The sequence below is a fragment of the Carassius carassius genome, chromosome 13 (genome assembly GCF_963082965.1).
Source record: "Carassius carassius chromosome 13, fCarCar2.1, whole genome shotgun sequence".
NCBI classification, from domain to species: domain Eukaryota; kingdom Metazoa; phylum Chordata; class Actinopteri; order Cypriniformes; family Cyprinidae; genus Carassius; species Carassius carassius.
The window spans coordinates 28,341,006-28,358,725 of NC_081767.1; the positions used below are offsets into that span (position 1 = coordinate 28,341,006).

General features: G+C 37.6%; 1 protein-coding gene across 3 annotated transcripts in view; it reads right to left on the reverse strand.

Annotated features, from left to right (window-relative positions):
• Positions 1-402: 402 nt before the first annotated feature.
• The window catches only part of LOC132156284 (protein bicaudal D homolog 1-like), a 39,104-nt gene continuing 21,786 nt past the window's right edge, over positions 403-17,720 (reverse strand). The window contains exons 4-9 of one of the 3 annotated variants that reach the window (XM_059565220.1): positions 14,978-15,454; positions 8,002-9,111; positions 7,757-7,908; positions 6,503-6,713; positions 1,618-1,693; positions 403-1,093 (exon numbers count right to left, since the gene is read on the reverse strand). In XM_059565220.1, the coding sequence (XP_059421203.1) occupies positions 1,646-1,693; positions 6,503-6,713; positions 7,757-7,908; positions 8,002-9,111; positions 14,978-15,454 (1,998 nt within the window). In that variant the 3' untranslated portion in view covers positions 403-1,093; positions 1,618-1,645. Of the gene's footprint in view, positions 1,094-1,617; positions 1,704-6,502; positions 6,714-7,756; positions 7,909-8,001; positions 9,112-14,977; positions 15,455-17,720 lie in introns of all 3 variants that reach the window. The other 2 variants (XM_059565219.1, XM_059565221.1) reach the window with 2 other exon arrangements.

The window sequence follows — 17,720 nt, forward strand, 5'->3', positions numbered from 1 at the left end:
AAGAAAAGAAAAGAGAGAAAGAGATATGTAAAGAGGTTCTAGTGAATATGGGATACAGTAAATAGGGATTGTATGCTGTCTTTGGAGCAGATCTGAGAATAATAAACCCACTTCATGTTCAAATTTAGCAGTGCAGTGGCATCAAGCCTCACTCAAGCTATAACTCCATTCCCTCAAAAATATAGGCCCTGAACTAGGCCTATATGTCCACTCAATCCTCAAAGACTTATCTGACATCAATTCGGCAATAAAAAAAGAGAATTCAGGTATAAAATATAATATTTATGCATTGCAATAAACTGTTAAAAAATGACAAAAGAAACAAATTCCATGTGCAAAGACATTAAAGAAGCTAAGATTAGAAAAACTCAATCGTATTATCACTCTAATGCAAACATCACATCAGGAGCTTGAAGGTCAAAATCAAAGTCACTCAAATATCACACTGATGTTGTTTCTATTTGATGAAAATTATGTGTACATGTCTCTCAATAATCCATTCACCTCTCTTCAACTCTGCAAACACATCTTTCTTTAATGTCACACTTTTTTGTGCATCAAAGATTGTAGATATTAATTCTGACTGATAAAAATCTCCTTGCATACCATAATAATACTCCTGGGTTGATGTAATTAATACAAATTTTTGTTGTTTAAAAGTGTATTTTTAAGAAAAGCTGCATTCATATTCAAAATCATATTCATAGTAAAACAGTCAGACACAAAACACATCATATTTTTAATACACAAATAAATAAAGCAATAAATAGTGAAATAAATAGGTATAAATCAGTCAATTTCCGTTTGATCTAGTCTCACTCGAGAGGATAATTAGTACTTACAATATGCATCACTAAATAATTCATCCAATTTCGGTGACTGTTCGGGCTCCTCTGGAGCATCTGATTGGCTGGAGGTTATGATTGATTGATATGCTCCACCCCCTTCATCTGTCTCTGTGAGGAGTCCAACGACAAGAGGCTAAGGGCCAAAAAAATGAGAATGATGGGCCAGACAGTTGAAAGAATCACATGGAAGTCTGGAGTTGGCCGCAGTCATCAGGTCTTCTTGAAGAGCTAACAACACATTAGGACTACAAAGACACAAGCGACACAGGCAGAAGGGAGAGAAAACAGAAACAGTGGCGATGAGTAGGTGTAAAATGAAATCGCCACATCCTGTTTCCTATTAAACTGGCGCAACGGTAATATAGAAAAAAAAGCACAATTCACTGATACAGACATGAACATTAACTCCCTTTTGACAGACACACAGGGGCACATGCAAAAGCAGGTAGCTTTTAAGAGGCAAAGTACAGTAGTATGGGACGAAAGGAGCGTTGTCTATATTCGACAACTCAGGATGAGAGGGTGATGAAAGGATGCTGGGCATCTCAGTGTTATTTTTGTATACTTCAAGAGGCTTTATTTAAATACGTGAATACGTATACGTTTGACTGGTAGTGTATATCAATTGTATTGCAAAAGTGTGAGGAAGTGGGTGCTGCTGTTAACATTAATATTTGTGAATGCGTGAGCCTACATGACATTTTTTGTTTTTAGAAACAGAGTGAGAGAGAAAACAGTAACGTGCGAGTTTCTCTAAAGGACGGGTTACCTGTGGCCCGTGGATGCCCTCCCATGCCTCAGTTGTGGGGAGGTTGGCGGTACTGAGCCAGCAGGCTGCTGACAATCTAAGAGAGACTGATAAATTAGACATATACAGAGGTGTGACAGTCAGGGTTAGTGACACAAACACAGACAGAGATGGGCACAGAGATGCCAAGTGAACGAAACTGGAAATGGCTGCAATGCTCTAACGTTTGGGCGTGATTCTGTGTGTTAATCTCAAGCAGAATCGCATGCAAAATGAACAGATAGAGCATGTAGAATGAGAAACATTATTACAAATATTCAGCTGCGTATATTCATGTGTATTCATGAGGCATGGTAGGTATAGATGGAAAGAAAAGCAAGGTGGTATCACCTTCAGTTTGTTAAACAGAGATACACTACTTTTCAAAAGTTTGAGGCGGTAAAATTGAGTTCTTATGTTCACCAATGCTGCAATTATTTGATCAAACAATGCAGTAATATTGTGAAATATTACTACAGTTTAAAATTACTGTATTCTATTTCAAATATGTTAAGATAAAATGTATTCCTTATATTTTCTCCGGTCATCAGTGTCACATGATCCTTCAGGAATCGTTCTAATATGCTGATTTGGTGCTCTAAAAACATTAATTATTATTATTACTGAAAACAGTTGTGCTGCTTAATATTTTCGCGGAAAGTGTCTTACTTTTTACCCAAGATTTTCTGATGAAAAAAGTTCATATTCAACAGCATTTATTTGAAATAGAAACATTTTGTAACATAATAAATGTCCTTACCTTCATTTAGATCAATTTAAAATTTCCTTCCTGAGTAAAAGTATTAATTTTTTAAAAATAAAATAAAATAAAATCTCTGATCTCAAACTTTTAAACAGTAGTGTACACAGGTGCAAATGACAAACGGCGTTGCTGCTTTGTTAATGGGAGCATGCAAATACACATGCGTTTACACATTTAACAAGACAAAAAAAGTAATATTTAAAACAGTATATTTGATGTTGTATAGCTAAGAGCACATATACACATCTGGAGCAATCTATGGAAATTTGTAATAACAAGATTTTTTTAATTTTCCCATTACAATTTGAGTAGTTTTTAGGATGATGTGAGGGTGTTTGTCAGGGTGTTGCTATGCAGTTATTCTATGTGCTTTTTAAGATGTGGCTCTACAGTGTCTGCGTGTACTGGGTTAGTTGTTTGTAGAAATGCATTTATGACATAACCATGTTCATACTGCGAACAATTATAGCTATCTACAACTCCAGAGTCAAAAATTTAATTTAATTAAATTTTAATCAGAAGGAAACTACTGCTCTGTGGTTGGGATATGTTTTTGTCACCTTGGGCAAAACAGCATTTAACAAATCCAGTAATGAGCAAATGATGTGAAATGTGGAAACACTGACTCCTGCAGGCAGATGGAAGCATCCATTGCTCATTAAAAGGAAAAATAAAGATTGTTTTTATGATACAATATACTGACAGTTGAAAACTGTTTTGACAAAAAATAAATAAATAAATAATAAAATAAAATAAAACCTATAGAAGTGTCACACCTCAGGAATGTGATGCATTTACATTATGTCACATTACTATAGTTGAAAATTATGACTGTTGAAATTATAACAATTATTAAAACAATTTGTTAAACATTCGTAAATTTAGTGGGAATCAAATGGTCAAGTGACATTGCATTCTATAATGTTGGGTCTTCGTGACACCGGTGAAGTGGATCAGACTGGTTTCCATTACACTAAAGTAGAATTCCAAACAACATCATACATAATATACATAACATGTCTTTAAGCAAGGCACAGGAAACAGCAATATTACACTGAAATCTTGGATAACTCCTAGAAAAAAAAGAAATAAAGAAAAAAATAATCCAGAGACTTGTCTATACATGTAAATTTAACCGCTGTGAACTACATCTCTGTCAGCCTTGCATGAGCAATGCTAACACAATGTTCTGATGTTCTGTACAATCTTTAACTGCTGACCTTGTCAAATGCTTTTTCGCCCCAAGGGTTCTCAAAGGTGAAGGTCTTTCTACAAAACGAGAATTTTTAGTACATACTGTACACATTATAGTTATGCAGTATAACAGTTTATATACAAATGTGTAAAAAATTACTTTGAGACACAGTAAAAGCTCTCATTTGTTAATGTATTTTTTTTGTGTGTGTGTGTGTGAAAATTTCCTGTTATATTATTTTATTTCTTTTTCTTTTCTTTTGTCTTAGTCAAGAATGCATTTTTTTGGCATTCTCCTTGCTATTTTAGCAAATATTTACATTCTTATTAAGAAATATATGTAAATAAAAAGTAGCATTTCTTTATTGCTGTTTGAGTTGAACAAAACAATATATTTTAGTTAAATTAAATAAATAGATAAAACAAATCCTTAATCTGAAATTAAAGTAAACTCTTCTTGTCCAATAGTTTACTTAAATAAAAAAATAAAAAAGTTATCATAATGGCAAAATCTTTTCAGGAACTCTTCCTGACAACTCATTGTATTACTTTATATTATGCTCTTTTATGTTTGTCAGCAAGGGACAATCTTACATTTTCAAACAGTTACCACTATTTTGTATAAAAAACAAAAAACTGATAATTAAAAAAAAATTAAACAAAAATATATTACAGTAAAATACATTATATATAATAATATAGAAATATTAACATGAAATGATCAAAGGGCTTAAAACTCTCAACCCTGTTACCCACTGTATATTAACCCTAATAAAATGCATTTAAAGTCATACATTTAATTTAAGATGGAACAAGACAACTGATTAAAACCTAAACACATTATGTGCCTAAAAGAATGTTTAAAACATTCAGAAATTGACATTAAAAATTTCCTTATCAAACTAAACAGGCACCCATTCCATAGAATGACTCATGATATAATGAATGGCACTTTTAATGTGGCTCTGTACTCTAAAGCTTATTGAAATGCAGTAGCTGGGCAGCAGGCACCATGTGCAAGAACACGTCTCTGCATTTGCATATGACAGATCCTGCACTGCCATATGCTGTGTCCATGAATAGCTCTGCTCTATAAAGGGTGCATTGAGATCAACTGAGCATTTAACTGTTAGCTAGCAAAGCAGTTTGCATTTATCTTTAAAATAAGTTTAATGTAATTATACATAAGCTGCTACTCATGATTTCATTATTTAGCACTTTGAAAGACTCATAAGGTTTGATGACTACAAAAAGGCCAAAGTAACTGCCAGTGGATGGCGCTGTAGTTATGTCGTGCTAGACGTGCTATTAGCCAATGCAAAAAGAACTGAAAAGTTCCATCACACAAACTAACTGCTTTGCATGCAGTATGTAGCACCCATTTCATCAAGCTATAAAATGGAAGCGAACATGCAGGAATTATATTCTAATAGAAACATGCACCAATCAATACCTGTTCTGCTTTACAGAGTAATTCTTCCAGTATGATCCGAATACATGTCCTTACTGAAGCAGATTCACAACAATTGTGCTTGCCAAAAAACAGTTTTCTTACCCAGGCCGCAAAAAAATGACATCAAGCATAGTGCAATTTTTTGTATTATTATTTAAACATATTTTTATATCCAGACATTATTTTAATAATCTACGATCTCATAAAGCCAATAATTAAAAGTTTGGAATGATTACTATTTTTTATGATTCTAAAAGAAGTCAGAAAACATTCTAATATGCTGATTTGGTGCTTAGGAAACATTTCTTAATGTTATCAGCGTTAAAAAACTGCTGATTAATATTTTTTGTGAACCCTGTTATAATTTTTTTTTCAGGATTCTTTGATGAATATAAAGTTTGAAAGAATAGTATTTATTTGAAATTTGTTTTGTAACATTATAAATGTAATGCATCCTTGCTGAATAAAAGTATTCCATCCTTTTTTAAATCTTACTTACCTCAAACTTTTGAATGGTAGTGTACCATGTGGAAGAGTTTCCACAAAAATGTTAAGCAGCAGCACAACATTGATAATAATGAGAAATGTTTCTTGGGCAGCAAATCAGCACATCAGAATGATTTCTGAAGGATCACGTGACACTGAAGACTGGAGAAATGCCTGCTGAAAATTCAGTTCTGCCATCACAGGAATAAATTACATTTTAAAATGTATTAAAATTGTAATAAATTAAAAAAATTTAAATTGTACTAGTTTTTCACCACATTACTGATATTGCTGTATTTTTGAACAAAGAAAATACAACCTTGGTAGGCATAAGAGAATTGTTTCAAAAACATAAAAAAAAAAAATCTTAATTTTCAATAGTGTCTTTCTAGAGCTGGGAAAACATAATTCTGTTCAGAATAATATCAGTAAAAAAGTCTCTAAATCTATCCCTGAGTTGAATCATATGCTCCAAGCAGTCATAGAATGGAAACCAGTCTGTCCTTAAACCATGTCACCTACTGAGGGTCACCACTAGGGATTCTGGGAGTCCCAGACTGGATTAGAGAAGTTCTTGAAGCAGATGAAGGTGTGAATTGAGTCACATTGGAGCGCATACGATATCTCACGGAAAGTGGCAATGGTTGCCGAGTGCCCAGGACAGGAGAACGGTAGGGGGAAGTAGGAGCAGATCTGGGAACGTGAGCATCAGAGTCTCCACTATGACAAACCTCAATACTTAGCATCTCGGGGTCTAAAACTAAAGTTTGAGTGCCCAGTTTCCACTGAGACTGGCCACGGAAAAACGGCTGGTCTGAGGAGGTCCAGGAGGAGGAGGATGGAGCAGGGACATCCAGTGAGGGAGAGCTACTGGCTGATGCAACCATATTGTTTTGGAACAGACAGAAAGGGGGTTTTGAAACCGATGCAGTGGGGCTAGGGGGAGCAGTGAGTGCAGTTCGATGACTTACTTTTTGAGGGCTGCTCTTAATTTTTGTCACTTTCCCTCCACGGCCACAGTACGACTGTTCATGGTCAAACTCCAGGTCCTCCAGGCGCTGGGTGAGGGCCAGTTTCTGCTGAATGGCCATTCGCAGTAGAGAGTTCAGAGTCTTCTTTTCATCTTCTGCGGCAGCCAGCTGCCTCTGCATCTCATCCAGCTGAGTTACGTACTCATCACATCTGGACAAAGAGGGGGAGAGAACCTCACCACTAAGTTTCAGTGCGAAAAAGAATATTCAGCTTAAAAAAATATGGCGAAGAACTTGATTTTGTCCATATAAAGTCATTGGATTCTTGAACAAATGGCTCTAGAACATCAGTTCAATTCAGTCCAAAATTCACTGTGTTGTAAGATACATAATATGAATTTTATTAGTAGTAGTTTAAAATAATTATATTGTAATTAATTAAGAATTATTGTATTAAATTAAATAATTGTATTGCATTTATGCCACATTTAAAAATAAATTTAGTCAATAAAATCAATAAAACACCTTTTGATACAATTTTAAAAATGTAAAACTTTTAAAGGTCACACTTTATTTTAGGGTCCAGTTCTCACTATTAACTAACCATTAACTATGACTTGCCTCACTTAACTCCTTATTTGCTGCTTATTAATATTTTATAAGGTAGTTGTAAAGTTTAGGGTGTTGGGTAGGATTATGGATGTCATGCATTATATGTACTTTATAAGCACTTATAAACAGCCAATATGTTAATAATAGACATGCTAATAAGCAACTAGTTATTAGTGTGAACTGGACCCTATACTAAAGTGTTAGCCTTTTATATAATCTTAGTCGCATCCCAGCTAACATAAATATATTCTAAGAACGTTCTGCTGATGTTTCATTGTTATGAAAACATTATTTCTGAATGTTCTCTGAACATTAGACTTTAGAATTACTAAAAAGGATCTTTATTGGAATCATTGAGGAGCCAGAATCGTTAATAGGAATCCGAATCTGAACTTATTTCCATCCCTACCTGTAACAATAACTAAATGGCTCTTTAGCTATTAAATAACACTATTCTGACCTAGGTGATATTAGCTGAACAGTAAATAGTTTAGATTTAGAGGTGGAGTAAGCAGTTACATTTTGATGAAAGATTACACTTTAAACATTTTTGATGAATCATGAACGTGTATTCAAAAAAGAAACTATTCCAGTTTGGATGTCCTCAATAACATTAAATCAGATAAGGGCTGATAAACGCACCTTGTGGCAAACATTGCCCTTAGTGAGGAAAAGGTGGCTGCGTCTTCTTTGAGGGCCTTTAGTTCATTTCTAAGCTTCATCATTGTCTCCGTCACCATGGACTTCTCATTTTCATATTTACTCTTCAGGTTTGCAAGGGCCCCCTCGGCAGTCTAGAAACAAATTTTTATAACATACCAAGTTCTGTTATATATGCTTTTATTTGAGACCAAACACAACATAAGACATAAACTTGGCCTTCTTACCTGTTTGTTAGCTTTCAGGACAAGACGCAATGTAGCAATCTGCTCTCTTTTGGTGCTCAAGAGGGATTTGAGTTTCAGGATCTCCTCCATGCAGACCTCTTTCTCCTTATCGAGGATGGGTGCCAACTCTCGTGCCGAAGCCCTCTGCTTGGACAGCTGGAGCGAGCGGTCCACTGCTTTCTGCAGGTGCTTGATCTGGTCACGGATGATGGCGTTGAGGTTATAGATGTTCATGGGTTCGCGACGGAGATCACCTGTTTCTGGCACTGGGGAGGGAGAGAGAGATGAACCATTGATTGGTGAACCAAACGGGGTTTTGTTGGGACTTCCTCCTTCCCCTTTAGTTCCTTCTCCAAGGGGTTCCTTTGATGGAGAGTCTTGAGGACTCTTGGACACGTCTGAGGAGTTAATAGCAGCGATCCGGCGAGCTAAACGTGGAGAAAGCATGGCTCTTGGGTCTTCAGGGCCTTTGAGACTGCCGCTACGTGTGACCCGGCTCTGGCGGTAGTAGTCCAGCATGACACGGTTTGGAGTTTCGTTGTTGCACAAGCAGACATGGTGGTAGAGCTGAGCGAGTTCCTCGCTAAACGTAACCAGCTCGTCCTGAGCTGTGTTCAGCATGCTGTTACTTTCGCTAGCCATAACAGAAGCACACCGGAGCTCCGCTTCCAGACCGCTAAGCCGCTCGCGGCTCTCGCGCCAGGCTTTCTCCAACCGTTTCACTTGTTCTTCAAGAGCCTGGACCTTCCCTTCACCGTGGTTGCTCTCTTCTGATTGGTTCTCCACAGACTGGTTATATTTTTCCTTCAAAACCTTAAGCTCCGCCTTCAAGTCAATGACTTCAGTCACAGCAACTCTGTATTTGCACTCCAGAAGCTCCATTCCATTGATGTCTGCCTCATAATCGCAGCAACCATTAATGGGACCGACGCTCTTCTCGGACTCCTCTGTGTCAAACTCCTTGTCGCTGTAGAGACGCTTCATAGAGTTGAAGCGCTCCGTAAGCCGGTGAACACGCCTGTGCTGCTCAGTTAAAGCGCCCTGTGTGTGCTGCAGTTGAGTTTGAGTCTCCTGCAGGTTGGTAAGTAGAACCGCCTTCTCTCGCTCAACCTAGGGAACAAGATGATACACAGTTTGTTTCAATACTTTTGCTAGAAAACATGGAATATTTCACTTGATGTGCTTATAAAACTCCACTTTATAGACAGTTGTGATAGCTAGGTGTGTTAGCTTGCTTGTTACAAATTTAGCATAACTGCAGACCTGCCATTGAACTCAATTGGTGCTTAATTGCTTTCTGATCACTCATTGTATCAGAAAGGTCAGCCATCTAACAACTGAGGCTGAGATGAAACCCTGTACAAATTGTGAATAAAAACAGAATGCAATGATGTGGAAGTTTCAAATTTCAATATTTTATTCAGAATACAACACAGAATGTTTAAACTGAGAAAATGTATCATTTTAAGGGGAAAATAAGTTTTTCCCCTTTTTACATTTTAAATTTCATGGCATCAACACATCTCAAAAAAGTTGGGACAAGGCCATGTTTAGATGCGCCAAATGTTTTCTATGGATGAAAGATCTGGACTGCAGGCTGGCCATTTCAGTACCCGGATCCTTCTTCTATGCAGCCATGATGTTGTAATTGATGCAGTATGTGGTCTGGCATTGTCATGTTGGAAAATGCAAGGTACTCCCTGAAAGAGACGAAGTCTGGATGGGAACATATGTTGTTCTAGTGGATATACCTTTCAGCATTGATGGTGCCTTTCCTGATGTGTAAGCTGCCCATGCCACAACCCCATACCATCAGAGATGCAGGCTTCTGAACCGAGCGATGATAAAAACTTGGTTTTCTGGAAGTATTCCTGAGCCCAAGTTGTGATTTCTATTACAGTAGCATTCCGGTATGTAATTCACTGATGTTTAAGGGCCCAAAGATCACGGGCACCCAGTATGGTTTTCCGGCCTTGACTCTTACGCACAGATATTGTTCTATATTGTTGATATTATGCACTGTAGATGATGACAGGATACAGGTTTAACTCTTTTGAAATACTTCTGCTAAATGTTACACTGTCAGACATGCAAAAGAAGTCTAATGTATCTCTTGCTCTGGCTACTGTGTATAGACCACCAGGGCCGTATACAGAATTCCTAAAAGAATTTGCAGATTTCCTCTCAGACCTTCTAGTTACAGTTGATAAGGCGCTAATTATGGGAGATTTTAATATTCACGTTGATAATGCAAATGATACATTAGGACTTGCGTTTACTGACCTAATAAACTCCTTTGGAGTCAAGCAAAATGTCACCAGGCCCACTCATCGTTTTAATCATACACTAGATCTAATTATATCGCATGGAATCGATCTTACTGCTATAGATATTGTACCCCAAAGTGATGATATTACAGAACATTTCCTTGTGTCGTGCATGCTGCGTATAACTGATATTAACTATATGTCTCAGCATTACCATCTGGGCAGAACTATTGTTCCAGCCACCAAAGACAGATTCGCAAATAACCTGCCTGATCTATCTTAACTGCTATTTGTACCCAAAAATACACATGAATTAGACGAAATTACTGACAACATGGGCACTATTTTCTCTAATACATTAGAAGCTGTTGCCCCCATCAAATTGAAAAAGGTTAGAGAAAAACGTACTGTGCCATGGTATAACAGTAATACTCACTCTCTCAAGAAAGTAACTCGTAGTCTTGAACGCAAATGGAGAAAAACTAACTTGGAAGTTTTTAAAATTGCATGGAAAAACAGTATGTCCAGCTATAGAAAGGCTCTAAAAACTGCTAGGGCAGAGCATATCCACAAACTCATTGAAAATAACCAAAACAATCCAAGGTTTTTATTTAGCACAGTGGCTAAATTAACAAATTACCAGACGCCACCTGATTCAAATATTCCACCAACGTTAAATAGTAATGACTTTATGAATTTCTTCACTGATAAAATAGATAACATTAGAAATACAATAGCGAATGTAGATTCTACAGCGTCTAACACTTCAGTTTCATGCATCGCACCCAAAGATAAACTGCAGTGCTTTACAAATATAGGACAGGAAGAGCTAAATAAACTTATCACTGTATCTAAACCAACAACATGTTTATTAGATCCTGTACCCACTAAATTACTAAAAGAGCTGTTACCTGTAGCCAAAGAACCGCTTCTCAATATCATTAACTCGTCGTTATCTTTAGGTCACGTCCCAAAACCATTCAAGCTGGCGGTTATCAAGCCTCTTATTAAGAAACCAAAACTAGATCCTAGTGTACTGGCAAATTATAGGCCTATTTCAAATCTTCCATTTATGTCTAAAATATTAGAAAAAGTTGTGTCTGCTCAATTGAGCACCTTCCTGCATAAAAATGATCTGTATGAAGAATTTCAGTCAGGTTTCAGGCCCCACCATAGCACAGAAACTGCACTTGTTAAAATTACAAATTACCTGCTTCTTGCGTCAGATCAAGGCTGCATCTCATTTCTAGTATTACTTGATCTTAGTGCTGCGTTCGACACCATAGATCATGACATACTCCTAGATCGATTACAAAACTATACAGGTATTCAAGGGCAGGCTCTAAGATGGTTTAGATCCTACCTGTCCGATCGCTACCATTTTGTTTACTTAAATGGGGTGTCATCTCATTTATCATCAGTAAAATATGGAGTGCCACAAGGATCCGTCCTAGGTCCTCTTCTATTTTCAATATACATGTTGCCCCTTGGTAATATTATTAGAAAATACGGAATTAGCTTCCACTGTTATGCTGATGATACTCAGCTATATATCTCAACGAGACCAGATGAAACTTCCCAATTATCTAAGCTAACAGAGTGTGTTAAAAATGTAAAAGATTGGATGACAAATAATTTTCTCCAATTAAATTCGGATAAGACAGAGATATTAATTATTGGACCAAAAAACACCACACAGAATCTTGTAGATTACAATCTGCAACTAGACGGATGTACTGTTACTTCCTCTACAGTCAGAAATCTGGGTGTTATATTGGACAGCAATTTGTCTTTTGAAAATCATATTTCCAATGTTACAAAAACTGCATTCTTCCATCTTAGAAACATTGCCAAGCTACGAAACATGTTATCTGTTTCTGATGCAGAAAAGCTAGTTCATGCATTCATGACCCCTAGACTGGACTATTGTAATGCACTTCTAGGTGGTTGTCCTGCTTCGTCAATAAACAAGCTACAGGTAGTCCAAAATGCAGCAGCTAGAGTCCTTACCAGGTCAAGAAAATATGATCATATTACCCCAATTTTACAGTCTCTGCACTGGCTACCTATTAAGTTCCGTATCAGTTACAAATTATCATTACTTACCTATAAGGCCCTAAATGGTTTAGCTCCTGCGTACCTAACTAGCCTTCTACCACGCTACAACCCATCACGCACCCTAAGGTCACAAAACGCTGGACTTTTGGTAGTTCCTAGGATAGCAAAGTCCACTAAAAGAGGTAGAGCTTTCTCACATTTGGCTTCCAAACTCTGGAATAGCCTTCCTGATAATGTTCGGGGTTCAGACACACTCTCTCTGTTTAAATCTAGATTAAAAACGCATCTCTTTCGCCAAGCATTCGAATAATGTATCTCTTAAATTGTGAGTGTAGTTGCATCTGCATTTTTATTCTTTAGCTTGGGTTAAACTAATTTTACTTCAGTTTCAGCAGCTATGCTAATGATGTCTCTATTTTGTTTCTATGTTTTGCCACGGGATTAACATCCCGTGGTAACTAGGATTTACACAAGCTCCAGTCTGGATCCAGAACACCTGAGAAGAGATGATGCTGACCCTCAGAGGACCCCAGATGACGCTAACCTTGAATCAACAAACAGAACTAACAAATATTGCTACATGTGTGACTGCATCATATAATTACTATTAATTAATAATATTGATAGTTCATCATCTAGCTGACTACCTCTTGTATTATTATTTTTATTTTTCTAAAATCCTGTCAAACGTGCACAAACTACTAGCTACTACCAAATATTGTAGAAACATAATTTTCTGTAAAGTTGCTTTGTAACGATTTGTATTGTAAAAAGCGCTATACAAATAAACTTGAATTGAATTGAATCTATTCTATTGTGAATAAAATAAGTTTATGAGATCTGTAAATTATTCCATTCCTTTTTTACTCACAATTTGTACAGTGTCCAAACTTTTTTGGAATCGGGTTTGTACATTTAAAAAGTAAACAATGGTGGATGGGGAAACACTTTTTTTCTGATTAAATGCCAGACAATTACAGTAGCTTGAAGGGTGAGGAAACAAGAAACAAATATTATAGCAACTGCTTTGTGCAATTGGATGCTGAAATAGCAAGCTCTTGGCTATGTATTCAATCCCACACAGCTAGAGAAAGCATTACTACAGCCACATTCCCCAGAGGAGACCATTGGGTGCAAACATGTTATACAATACAGTTTATGAAATTGATCTAATTGTTTAAACCGTGGATAAATTTATGTGTGGTAACATAGCTGTTTTTAATTTTTATTATAATTTTTTTTTATCATACATGACTAAATGGCTATAGCGTTTTTAATGTGTCATTACAGATATATATAACTAATTACCTTAAAATGCAAATGAGAGATTTTAATAAATGATAATTAATAGTGTTACACCATCTACATAGGTATAATTCATGTTGGTAACATTAAACAGGCAATCTTTGGTCTCATTAATCTAGTACTTGCTCCTGTTCAAATCGATTTGGCTTTAGGGCAAAGTTAAATTTTATATATTTTTATTTTTATTTAATTAAATCCTGTACTCTCTAGAGCACTGCTTTTCTACTTCTGACTGAATTGTTTGCTTGTGGTTATTTCCAAATGTACTGTACAAACTTACTACACTTTTATAATGGCTATTGTTGTTAATTTATACATAATTTCCCAATAAATAATGTTATATAACTAATATGCTGTATTTGGTATTGAGAAAGTGTCCATTAATGATTATGTTTTCATCTTCATCTTCATCTATAAAAGATGCAACCATAGGGACACAACTGACAAATTCATTAACTAGCATTGTCATTGGAAATACCCTTAACTTTTAAAGGTATCTCTTTTTTTTTTTTTACATCTACCAATGAATCGACAATAACACCAAGCTAAATTCACTGCAATTATTGTGTCATAATTTTTTTGTCTGATTTGCTGTGTGATGCTCCTTTAAGCAGCTGATGCTCTCTATGTTTCCGTGTCTGCACTAGCAGATTTTCTATTCTTGTCCCATGCTGTCTCTCTTGCTGAATATGCCTCTGGTACATGCACATACAAATACATTACTGTGTCCTGCTTTTACAGAGACCGGCAAAAAGCACTCATTCATAATGGTAATCAACATGACAGCAGCCTCTCAAAGGAAAAAATAGACTATTGCACTTAGAGCAATGATCTTTCCTTCACTCAAATTTACACGGCAAACTCTTTCTACCTAAAGTATTTTCAAGTGATACGTAGAAGTGTCAAGGGCATGAAAATGTGTCAATTAAGGCAAGCTTTGATGTCTGTTAAGATTGACTGGATACAAAATGTTTAATGCCCTTTAAAGGGTTTAAAGCATCTACTGTATGTTTGCTTATAAAGTAGCAGTAGATGCATTAAAAACTCTAATGAAAAGCTCTCAAGCTCTCTCAGCAGGAGTCAATAGTTGCCCATTAATGCACAGTACAACAGCTGTTTTCACCAAAACATCCCTCTATGAGTATCTGAACAAAAACAGTTGAAAAAACACAAAACCCCAAAAAGTTTTTCTGAAAATAAAATAAAACATTTAAAAAGTCAATTTATTATATTTCAGGTTGTTGTCAAGGACAACATTTCTCACTTCAATTTAGTTTCATGCAAAGTTAGAAAATAACTAGTAAATAATATAAAACAATTAAATATGGTAGATAAATGTGACTAACCTGTAGGAGCTGTTTTTTGAGTTTCTGTATCTCAGACAGGTTGAGTTCACTGAAGAGATCAGACACCGGGTTCAGCACCTCTCCCTTCCTGCCTCCAAGTTGGTGATATTCTCCGTTCACCTTTGGTCCATGCCCATTGCACTCATTACAGCGGTTACGTTCATCATTGTTGGGGTTAGACCCAGATGCAGACGTGCCGTTGGTTGCTGTCTCCTCTGTGAACTTCAAACCCTCCACGGCAGAGATGGCCAGATGGGTGCTGGCTCCGTACACACTGTCCGTCAGGCTGAGATGATGGGCCAGCTCCTTTCTCAGATTGTTCTTCTGATCCCTCTCACTCTTCAGAGCATCCAACGCCTCTTCTAATTGACCTTCAGAAATGTCTTTCAAACGTAAAGCATCTTCCAGCTGGCTGTTGAGTAGCACCATCTCTTCCTCAAGCACTTTGATTTCATGCTTTAGACCTTCATATTCCACCTGTTAATTTTAAAGAATTGAAAGAGAATTTGAACAGGCATATTTGTGGACACTTGACTGTATAATATGATAATAATAATATTTGTGTATGTGCAATTATTATTGTATATCTAAATCTATATACTGATACTATATATATATATATATATATATATATATATATATATATATATATATATATATATATATATGCAATAAAAAAATAATATATATAGTATGTGTGTGTGTATTATTATTATTGTGTCTGTGTGTGTGTATACAATTCAGACAACTTTTAAAATTATGCCATATGACCTGAGTAAAATGAGTATAAATGCCCCAAGCAAGTTGCATAATAAATGATAAAAAAATTACATGGTGACATACTGCCACTCATTTCAGGTAAATGTTTTCCGTGTAATATATATTAACACATTGCATAATCTTAAAGGTATGAACAATATGATCGAAGTAGGACATGTTCCTAAGTGAAAATCCTATCCCATCCAATCATCCCATAAAATCCCAACTCTTACCTACTACTAAAATCATAGGTTTATGAAAATATTGAAACCCCTAAACCCCAACCTTAAGCCGTCAAATCTGATTGGTTAATAGGAATGTTGATCCAGGATTATCAAGGATTTTTAAGGGATAGTTCACCCAAAAATTACCCCATGATTTACCCTCCCTTAAGTCGTCCACAAGTTATATGGCCTTCTTCTTTCAGACAAATACTGTCACGGTTCGTGAATTCACCGTCTCCAGCTGTAGTCATGTTATGTCATGTTGATTGGTTCATGTGGGTGTTGCCACTGATCGCCTGATCAGCGGCAGGTGCATCTCATTCCAACCGCCTATTTAACGCCCTGTCTTTCGTCTCCTGTTTGTCAGATCGTTGTTTGAGGTCCATGTGTTGATGTCTGTTCGTGCTCCTGTGTTCCTGTCCTTGCCCTGTTTCCTGTTTCGGTCTCCTTTGGATTATCACAGTCACTCACGGATTATAAACCACGGATCACCGATCTACCACCACCGTCATCGTTACCAACGCACTCAAATCACCTACCCACCTGTCTGTGCTGCCATCGTGGTTCCTGCGTCACTCACCAGCATTCATCCATCACAACTCCTGTCAATAAACTACCTTTACTTGCATCTGCCTCCTGTCCTCCATTGTTAGCGTCACAAATACAATGGGAGTTATACAGTATTTAAAAATGTACACATAGGACGGCTTGAGGGTGAGTAAATAATGAGTCAATTTTCATTTTTGGGTGAACAATCCCTTTAATCCAGAAATGTGTCCTACTGGGTTAAGCTTGATAAGCTTGAAGGTACAGAAGGAAAACTTAATTCTGAGGGTGTAAAAAGGGGGCATAAAACTACACTAAACATAATTTGGTGCATGAAACTTAATGATCTGACCAACATGGAGGCAGCGAGTAATCAACCTTCCTCCCTCGAAGTTTTCCTCAGCACCAGTGTTCGGAGGATGGACTCCCAGGAGCGGACTCTTAACGACACTGGTCACACGGTTCAGGCTTTAGTGACGCAGGTGTCCGAGCTCACCCAACAGTTCCAGCTATTACGAGCTCCCACTGCGCCACTCACACCGCCTGTTCCACCAGCACCATCGGAGGCCCCCTCCCAGCCGGAACCACGCCTCCCGATTCCGGAAGCGTACTCGGGTGAGCCCGACTATTGTAGAGCTTTCCTTAACCGTTGTGATATGCATTTTGCCCTCCAGCCTAGAACGTTCGCCAGTGAGAGGGCCAAGGTGGCCTTCGTTCTGACCCTGCTCTCTGGGAGGGCGGCATTGTGGGGAACAGCGGTGTGGGAGAACCAGGACCCATGCTGCGCCTCGTTCCAGGCGCTCTCCGCCGAGATGAGACGGGTCTTTGATCGGGCCGCCGCAGGACGGGAGGCGGCCAGGAGGCTGGCGGAGTTACGCCAGTACGAGAGATCTGTCTCGGACTCGGACTAAGGAGAGGCGGAGGTCCCTGGGCCTTTGCCTTTACTGCGGGGGAGCCGGACATCAAGCCCACGCCTGTCCGGTAAAAGGCCAGGCCCGGTAGTACGTATGAGGCTACTATCGGGTGGGATCTCCGCCGAGAAGACCTCATCATCATCATCACCATCATCTTCTACGCTCCTCCCGGTATGGCTGCGGTGGTCAGCACAGACACATCACTGTCAGGCACTACTGGATTCCGGGGCAGAAGGTAACTTCATGGACAGCACATTAGCCCACAAGCTCCACATTCCCCTCAGACCTCTTCCGCACCAC